The sequence below is a fragment of the Buceros rhinoceros genome, unplaced genomic scaffold (genome assembly GCF_000710305.1).
Source record: "Buceros rhinoceros silvestris isolate BGI_N320 unplaced genomic scaffold, ASM71030v1 scaffold31635, whole genome shotgun sequence".
NCBI classification, from domain to species: Eukaryota; Metazoa; Chordata; class Aves; order Bucerotiformes; family Bucerotidae; genus Buceros; species Buceros rhinoceros.
In genome coordinates, this window is record NW_010413940.1 from 1 (window position 1) to 9,674 (window position 9,674).

The 9,674-nt window shown below is 41.0% G+C and overlaps 1 protein-coding gene across 2 annotated transcripts in view; it reads left to right on the forward strand.

The window, feature by feature from the left end:
- The first annotated feature begins 36 nt into the window (after window positions 1-36).
- HERPUD2 (HERPUD family member 2) overlaps window positions 37-9,674 on the forward strand; it is an 18,488-nt gene continuing 8,850 nt past the window's right edge. Inside the window, exons 1-3 of one of the 2 annotated variants that reach the window (XM_010136939.1) lie at window positions 37-269; window positions 5,545-5,622; window positions 8,683-8,796. In XM_010136939.1, coding sequence (XP_010135241.1) covers window positions 123-269; window positions 5,545-5,622; window positions 8,683-8,796 — 339 coding nt within the window. In that variant the 5' untranslated portion in view covers window positions 37-122. Of the gene's footprint in view, window positions 270-5,544; window positions 5,623-8,682; window positions 8,804-9,674 lie in introns of both variants that reach the window. The other variant, XM_010136940.1, reaches the window with a different exon arrangement.

Genomic DNA, 9,674 nt, shown 5'->3' on the forward strand with positions numbered 1-9,674 from the left:
CCGGCTTCGCCGGGAAGTTCGCCCCCGGCCGCTGAACCCTCCCGGAGCGCCCCGGAGGATCGAGCGGCTTCGTCTCCCCGGGGAGAAGAGAGGGGGCAGGGCCGGCCGCGTCGGCGAGCAGCATGGACCAAAGCGTCGTGGATCACCCGGTGACCCTCATCATCAAGGCACCCAACCAGAAATACACCGACCAGACCATTAACTGCTTTCTGGACTGGACTGTGGGCAAGCTCAAGTCTCACCTCTCCGTAGTCTACCCCAGTAAGCCGGTGAGTCGTGGGCCAGCCCTTCCTCCTCGTCGGTAAGACTGGCACCGCGGTAGCTTGCAGACAGTCGGTCAAGACTTTCCGTGGGTAATCTGCGAAATAAATGAAGAGTGCCGCTGCCAAGGAGTTGGCCGTGTGAAAGCGATGCCTGGCTCTCTGCTTTCAGGGACACTGGCAATATAAATAGCTGCTCTTCTTGTACGGTGTAAGATCACAGCGTAACATCCACCTTTCAGGTGGCGTCACCGAAGATGCTTAGGCTCCATTTAACTTTTTTAGGAACTGGAATTTAGATGTGCTTAACTGAATTTAACACTGATTTCTGTAAGAGCTGTGTCTCATTGCAGTATAGGTGATATAGCTGGAAGCTACCACAGTCTAGGGGATTCAGTCAGGTGTGGAACAGATGGGTGTGTATTCAGAATATTACTTGAAACACGCAGTTAAACAACGTCCAGAATGATTCTTTTTTCTCTTTGAAAAGCCTTTTTTTTTTTTTATTTTGAGGTTGTGCTGAGAAAACTGCCCTCAGATGTTCCACAAACATCTGTGACAGCTGTGACTGTTTTGAAACTTCACAGAAGGACCTATAGGTTTTTCTGTTCTCAGAGGAGAATAGGGTTTATTCGTAAATTCGTTTAAGTTCTAAATTTGGCAATTAAAAAGAGGCTGGGGAAAAAACATACTGATAGTAATAGAAGGACAATACTGTACCTGATTAGAATGGCAGTCATACAGCACAGTGTATGTGAAAATTTGTTCCAGAAAACTATAAACGGAGTGAATTTGTTTCCGCAATACAGCAGCAAGCCGGGCCTAGAACTTGCTGTAGAAAACATCGGCCAAAGGTTGTGTTTATATTGTGAATAATCAGTATTCCCCTAGTTCTGTAGAAGAGTTATTGGCATTGTTGATGATTTTTTTAGGCAGGGGGAGAGGAAAATAGTAGCTTTGTGTCTCAAAGGGGGTTTCTGCCTTTTGGAGAGAGAAGAAAAGCAGTCAACAACTTTGGCTGCGTCACTGGTACTTTGAGATCTGTTAAGCAGTGTTTGAGAGTTTGTGGATTTAGTTAGTGCTGGGAGTAATTCTCTGCTGAGAATGCCCGGCTGCGTTGAAGGAAACAAATAGGCGACCTCAGCTGATTGCTGCTTCCTCCTCCTCGCTAGAATGAATCTCCTCCTGTGACGTATTTGTGTTTAAACACTGGTTTTCTGACTCATTCTGTGGTCTTGCTGAGTTGCGCTTTAGAAAGAATCCTTGATGAACAGGAGGCTTTTATGTTGCGCTGTAGGTTTAAAATAGGATAACGTGAAATTTCAGTTTTTTGGAACATCTTGTGTTGAAAAAGCCTTGCACTATTAAAGTTCAGAATCCCCAGAATGGTTCTGGGTTCAAGAATGGGGAGTTTCTTTAGTGAAACTTATCTCAGTAATTCCATTTTAATTTGGATTTACTGTACTTGCAGTTAAACTAGTAATTGAAGGCAATATTTCATAGAACCCTTCCAATGACAGTAGTAACACGGGAGAGCAGAAAGGTGTTTAATAGAATGTCTCCTATGTGTAGTAAAACTGAGAAGTGTCTTTTTTTGCTTGATAGGGTTTTGATGGCAAGTAGACTTGTTAAAATCTTTGTGCTTTTAGGAGCTCCCCCTGCCCTTTTTATTTATTTTTTTTTTCCTTTTTAAACTAGATCAGTGTCAAAAGCTGGTTGATCAGCTCTCTGCATTCCCTGAATATTCCAGGTCCTGGAAATAACTTCTAATACAAGGCTATTTTAAGAGTGAGAGAGTACATCAGAACATAGATGCTCTGCACAGGTACTGCGGTGTTCTGGAAGTTCAGGGTGTAAAAGAGAAATCAGTTGCTATCGCTGCTCTACACAGTCTTTCCGGTTTTAACATATCACTTGTACCCCATTCTACACTCCTCTGTGAATTAGTCGCTAAACTGATGGTAACTGTAAATGCTTTCCTTAAATTTAATATTTATTGAGAGTGTATCTTCTGAGAATGAGGTGGTTAAAATAGGCAGATGAGAAGCTGGGCCTCGAGGCACTGTCGTTTGTGATTTTTCCAGATTTATTTGCATAAGCAGCTTGGCTAAATATGTACAAATTGCAAGTATAGGCAGATTTAAATTGGTTTTGTTGTTTTTAAAGTTGGTAGACTTACTGAAGTCTGTCATTGAATAACCTAAATGGGTTTAAAACACTATTAAATTAGTTTGTGGGTCTATACGCAGGTTCATGCTCATCAGTTGGGTTTTTTTGTTCTTTTTTCCCTGACCAAACCAATTTTTCATAGCCAGAGTACTGCAGGCTTAATATCCCTAAATGAAAAGTTTATTTAAGAGAACTTAGAAAATCAACCTGCATGTCTCCATCTGGCACATCTGACACTCAGTGTATTAACCACTGCATCGATTACACCCATAAACATCGATCTCAAGCTGCTGCTCTCATTTCCTGTAGGACCTGTCATCTGGCATATGCTTTGCCCACAGTTCTAACCAGATGAGGTGGTTTCGATTTTTATTTCCTGTGGAAGAATGGGACAGAGGCCGAGTGACCAAAACGATGTGGCTGCAGCAGGGTAGCTGAAGGATTGCGTTTCTGAAGGAAGTTACTGCAGTAGCGTGGCTTTGGTGGGTTTGGTGGTGTGCTGGGTGCAGCTGACATGGGCTGAGCGCTGCGGAAAGGAGTCTGGTTTGTCACATGGAGATAAAAAACCCACTAGCCATTGAAGTCTTAGTTTTAAATACGTAACTTCTGGATTATGATCTGAAATATCTCTTCCATCTAGAACTTTAGGCTCTAGAATCGGTTTATCTGATGCTATGGGCTTGCCTCTGAAAACGAGGCTGCTCTGCTTAGATCTTTTTTTGAAGTGTTTTTCCATCCCAGTTCAGTGTTTGGGCTAGCAGCGAGCATGCTGTTCCTTGAAGCAGGAGGTGTGGTAGTGACCCTCCTCTGGCAGAGGATGAGTTGAATGCTTTTTCCGTTTGCTTTGGCATATATCTGAATAACTGTGTTTTCGCATTTATCACCTCTTCTTCCATCTGCTTTTCAGAATTCTAGGCTGACTTTTGCCCTGAGAATTGCAAGTGATAATCCTGCAGTGCAGAGTTAGGTATTGAAGTTATATAGGGAGGAGCGTGGGGTTTGAGACTTCATCTTCCCCAGTTAATGTCTCTAGCTTAACATGATTAACAGTGCTTAAACGTGTGTGTAGCCTTTTCTTTTTGTAGCATGTTTCTGGAGGTATGTAGTAGTCAGCTTCGAGGGGTCATTTTAATCTAGCAGTTTCTTCTCTGTGTTCATATAAAAAAATTGTACTACTTGTGTTTGAGAAGATACTTAACGAGATGCAGTTGAGGGGAGGTTCATGGTTAAGGTACTGAAGAGATTAATCTGTATTTGACCATGCAGAAAGCTGCATTATGGGTGGGACAAGCCAAACAGTGCTCCATGGCCGTGTTGGGTGGTGATACAAAGATCTGGAGTTTGGGGTGTTTTGTTGTTGTTGAGTTTTGCCTGTCTTGTTTTAACTGCTTATCTGTTCCAGTTAATCTCCAGCTAATCTATCTCAGAAGCAAGGTTTCTGAGACTCCTCTTCTGGCTTCACTGGTCATTCTAAAGCAATGAGTTTCTAATTTACAACATCAAAGCCTTCTGTAATCTCGATGCACGCTGCAAATTCTAACTTTTCTGAGAAGGCCTTTCCCAAATACAAAATGCAAGGAAGCTTGTTCTGTTAGCAGCCTGTTCCCGCTCGAAAGGAGCGACCAAAATGCTGTAGTTCAAAAGAAAGTCATGAGTCAGAGAGGCATTTTTTGTTGTTGTTCTAAACATAAAACAGAAATAGTACAGCACTGATGTTGAATTCGTTGCAGTATTTTACCCATTAGGGCTGCAAATAACGAGTTCCCTGTGTTGTGTTACAAAAACTGTGTATTAACCTCATTATTTCTTGTCATTAAAAATACAGAAAAATGCAGAAGAGTAGAAAATTATTCAGTAGAAGGGATAAAGAGTTCTGTGCTGTACGTGGCATGTTACGCACACATTTTTTAGAAGCATGTATTTAATCATGAATTACTATTATGAGTTGGGAAAAAATTAAAAGCTTCTCAGATTTAATGTCTACTTTTTACAATTATTCACTCTGAGTGTCTATAATTTTTTTTTCTAGTGAAATGACCGTCCTTTTTCAGGGAAAAACAAGTTCTACAACTTTTCTATGTTTTATTAAGTTATTGGGGATCTGTAAAAGCCTGTGGCAAGAAAAAAATCTCAAAATTCGTGTGAAAGCTTTTTCTGATTGCAGAGATCTGGACCTCGGGTATTTGTGTCTTAGTGTTAGCATGAATAAGATTGCAGAGGGGGCGAGAGGGGGCTGGGAGAGATGTTGTAAGACAGCTGTTTGCATGGTAGGGAAATTCTTCAAACGTTTCGTGCTGATAATGCATGTCTGTTCGCTGATGGTCGGTTAGATTTCTTCATTTAGCATTTGCTTATGTGTCTTGCTGTAGATAGGTACCAGGGACTGTTTCCTTTGGCAAAGAGTTTCATCTAGAAGTTAGTACCTTATGAATAGCATATCATTTGTTTAAAAAAAATTTTTTTTGCATTGCTAAGTTATTTTAAGCTGTGGAGGTATAAGAACTGGCAAAAAAGCTTACCAGAGTTTGAAGGATGCCTTAAGAAAAAAAAAATCCTTTTGCTGCTTCATGCTTTTTAATGCTTTCCTCCTTGTTTTCTCTTGTGACTCTTTTTTTTTTTTTTTTTTTGGGTGGGGGGGTGGTGATGGGGAGGAGTTGGAGCAGAAACTAAGAACAGAAGTTCTGTGTTGAAAAAGATTGAAATTTATGCCTTTCTGCAAATTTTAGCTACTGTTTCTGGGTTTGTTTCTTTTTTTCTTTGCCTCAGGTGCTTTTCCATGTACTTTTTTTAGCAAGTGCCTGGGCATGGGATTGGGGTGAAGAGTTAAACTTTCTTTAAAAGAAAGAAATTTTGGAATATACTTGCTAGATTACCTGAGCAGCATTTGCCAATGAAGGGTTGTAAATTGTTGTGGCACTCTTGCTGAGCGCATAGTAGCTGAATTCTTTGTCAGAGTTTATTTATGAGTTGCACTTGTGAAGCATCCGAAATGTTTTTAAGGCTCTCTGTTGGTGGTTGGAATTATGAGGGATTTTCTCATCTGCAAATGTTGTCTCCAGCTGTATATGCATACAGCAGGAAAAAGCTAAATTCCTTTCTTTGTCCCATCTCCTAGTCCACAAAGGATCAGAGGCTGGTGTATTCTGGCAGACTGCTTCCTGATCATCTGCAGCTGAAAGATGTTCTCAGAAAAGTAAGCTTTATATCAACACCGTATCATATTTGATCAAATCCCCTTTGGGGGAAAGAGGAATTTAGATTTGTGGTGTTTAGCTTCAAATTTTCGTTGTTATATTGAGAGATGTAACCATATAATGTTGATACCTTCTGGAAAATGTATGTAGGATTGTGGTACTTGTGGGTTTAGGCATGTTTGTGATGGTGGGAGAGCAAGTCAAGTATGTAAGCGACATGTAGAGTGACTTCTTCGGACAGTTCCCACTATGTTGTAAATTAATTTGCAAAACCAGAATTATTAATTCCTGCAGGGTTTTGCTCGGGAAGCCATTCGTTGGCCTGGTTTTATTCACAGAATCACAAACTGCTTTGGGTGGGAAGGGACTTTAAAGCTCCTCCAGCCCAGCCCCCCTGCAGTGAGCAGGGACATCTGTACCCAGAGCAGGGTGCTCAGAGCCCCGAGGTCCAACCTGACCTGGAATTGTTCCAGAGATGGGGCTTCTACCACCTCTCTGAGCCAGTGTTTTACCACCCTCAGTATAAAAAAAAAAGTCTTCCTTTTATCTTCCTTACATCTTACGCTCATCAGCTAGTAACTGTTCCTGATAATGTTTGAAAGTTTGTTGGTTCTTGCATTTTTTCTTTTTTTAAAAATTTACTCTGCTGTTTCATCTTGAAAACAATAATTTTAATAATTTAACTTTGGATTCTTCAATCAACATTTAAACTAAAGACAAATCCTGAATACGCATGGCATCTCATGTTGGAAATCTTGAAATACATGCACTTGGTTCTCAAATTGGTTCACATGGTGTGGATTGATGCTACCCAGTAACAGGGACTTCAGGCAGTTAGCAAAATTCTTAATGTGTAGAATGAGATGATATTTAGGGTAGATTAATAAGAACTTTGTTTCAATTTTGGTGGTAACAGAAAACATAATGCATTGTGTTTGAGTAGTCTTTAAACTTGTAAACAGATCAGGATGCTTCAGTAGCAGTGTTTGCTAAATACTTAAACACTTTTTAGTCCTATGAAATAGGTAAATTCTGTCATATGGTAGCTGGGTGTTGGGAATGATACTTTTTTGTAATGTATTGAGGTAAAAATCAATGTGCAGAAAACTGGAGTGGGACTGTTGCCAGCCAGTGGATGTCCTGTACCACATCAAAGGTCATGGAGAAGCTTGTATAACTTAGCTCAGAGCTTTGTTCTGCTTGTTAAGGACAAAATGAGGTATGGATCCCTAAAATTCGCTTGGCCTGCTTACAGCAGACTAATTCTAAGAAACATGATTTCAAACCTTGCTTATGTGCTAGAAGAGAAACTTTGCCTAACTCGTGTCTTCCCTCACTATACAGGTGCCTTATTTGACTGTAATGCATTTTTAGTAGGTATAGGCCTTGGTTTTAGTTAAGGAAATCTAGTGAATCTAAAAACAAACTCATCAGTCTTTAAGCACAAAGTTAAAAATTGGTGTTGGAAGAAGAGGAGGGTTTTTTTGTGCTCCAGCTTTTAAGAGCTTTTAGAAAAAAGATATGGTTACTTCAAAATTCAATCTCATTCTCTTCCTGCTTGTTTAGCTATAAATTCCTAATGTTACCTGAGGTTTCACTGAATCTCTCAATTTAGCTTTATGGTACTTGCTCTTTGGTACTTGAGCAGGGTCGTTTTGCAGCTAGAAAATCCCTTGAGGCTGGAAGTTGTGGCACTCTTCAAGCTCAGTGATGTCCAACACGTTATGTATAAATAGAAATATATTACAGCAATCCATCACACCAAATAGAGCTGTACTCTGTGAGCTTACAGGGAAGATGTCTGCCTTTCCTTTGCCTTTCTGAGTGGGGGAAGGTAACTAGTCTGGTTAAAGGTTTGTGATGTGGAGAGAACGCTCAGCTGCGTTCAACGCTCTCTGATCATTGCTTACCACCATGGACGGGTAAGAAATTACACTTGATGTACTAGTGAGATTGTGCTCGGGGCTGGAAGCCGATACCTGCAGAGGGCTCTAATGACTGCGGGTATGGACAGGCCATGCTAGCAGTAATGCACAGTATAGGAGCATTATCCAGCTTGCTTTATTCCTAAAGACTAAAAGCTCCAAACATGGTATTTCTAAATATCATCTCATTAAAACCTGCAGCTTGGCTGCACCTTGCTGATTTCAGAAGAGAATGGGGTGGGGTTTTTTGCTGTTGTTTGTTTAAAATTTGGTTATTGAGGAAGCTGTAGCATGCAATTTGAATATGCAGCCATAGCTGTTCTTGTGCTATGGCCATATCAGCTTCAGGCATGCTGATACGAGGTGTGGTGTTTCCATGTGGTTCGGTGAAACATCTTCTGATGGAAGTTGTTACGGCATCCACTTCGATGGGGGGAGCATATTCATGACGAATTGGCACGGGCTGATCGTTTGCATGCTGACGTGGCATCATGTGGTGCCGCTCGTTCACTTTCTCACTTTAATATTTAGGATTACTCAAGTCCCATCTAGTGCTTTGAATAACATTCCCCGAGGGTGGAATATCTGCAGGGGCTCTTCAGTTGGGTGTCTGCAGGTGAGGCTTGAGCCAAGCTTAGACTGCAGTGAGGTGCAGGCAGTGGCTGGGATGTTTTTCTTACCATGGTCTGCCTGTGGAATTGCAGTGCCTACATTTTTAATTTACCCGATGTCTTTATCTACTAACGCTTCATTAGATCTCAACACAAATATAAGCATTCTGAACCGTAGGGAAACTGAGCCCTCAAAAGGGTTTGAGATTTTTTCCAAAGGAAAGGTTAAAGCTTGTGGTCTCCTCCCTCACGTTTCTGTGTGGTCTCCTCTTGGCTCTGCTATACTGCAGGTCTAGGGAAAACCAAGGGTAAGTGAATGTTCGATGTGTTGCTGTGGACACTTAAGAAAAGAGGAGCTGTGAAACAGTAGGTTGTGCTGTGCTCCCATTTTATGGCCTCTCCATTTTGTGTCATGTCTCTTTACTGATGCAAATTCAACTTTGAAAGTGGATTTTTAAAGAGTTTTTGTTTGTGAATTTCTCAAATATTGTTGCTTTAGCTCTTCAATTTCCTTAATTTTTAGCAAGATGAGTATCACATGGTTCATCTGGTATGTACTTCCCGGACACCCCCAAGTTCTCCAAAACCCAGCACCAATAGAGAAGGTCACGGAACTTCAACCTCCAGCAGTAGCTCAGTGAGTGGTTTTTTTTTCAATTGTAACAAATTCTGCTTGTTCACAATAAAGCACTACTTTTTTCTAAGCTATTCTTTCTAAGGCTGTATCAAAAAGTACATTTTCCTTTCTCTCCATATTCCTGTATCTTTGAATTGAAATTGAGCAGTGTATTCAGATTTTTTAAAAATCAACTGAATTCTGATTTGTTTTGTAAAATTTGTATTGCTGAAGAGAAACCAGACAAATTAGTGCTCTTGTTGTGAGACAGGCAGGTGAAGCTTGGCCAGCGTTATTCTGCTTGACAGGAATTGGCCAGTACTTGCTTAGTAGCTTTGAGGTAGATGTAGTGATAGAAAGGATGTGTACAGTTGGTTGTAGGTACTTTTCATCTGTGGTGTGTTGATTATCACCATGTGGGAAATACCCTTCCAGTAACAGGCTGGCTGTCTTCATTCTTCTGTGGGCAGGGTACTGTTTTGGCCTGCTGTTGCGACAGGGAGAAACACGAGCAGCTTAAGCACTAGTAGAAAGTGGGCAGTGGTTCCATCATCTTTTCAAAGGCTGTATCTGTAGCCCTCTCTGCAAGCTGAACACGGGGGCTCCTTTGTCACTGACTAATTGCTGCAGAGATCGGTTGTAAATGTTGTATTTAAATGGCTGTATTAATGACTGCTTAAAGCAGTCAGTATGCACAGTGTTAAATTCATAATACTTGTAGGAAACAAACCCAAGACTTGAAAGGCCTTTGTTATCACATTTGTTTTTCTCCCTCCCTGCCCACCTCCACTGTCTACTGGTAATTTTTTCTTGTTTTTCTTTGTAGGACAAATGAGATAGGGGTGTCTTCAGTAATTGCTCCTGCTCACTTCCTGAGCTGTCAAAGTTGAAGCGGGTTT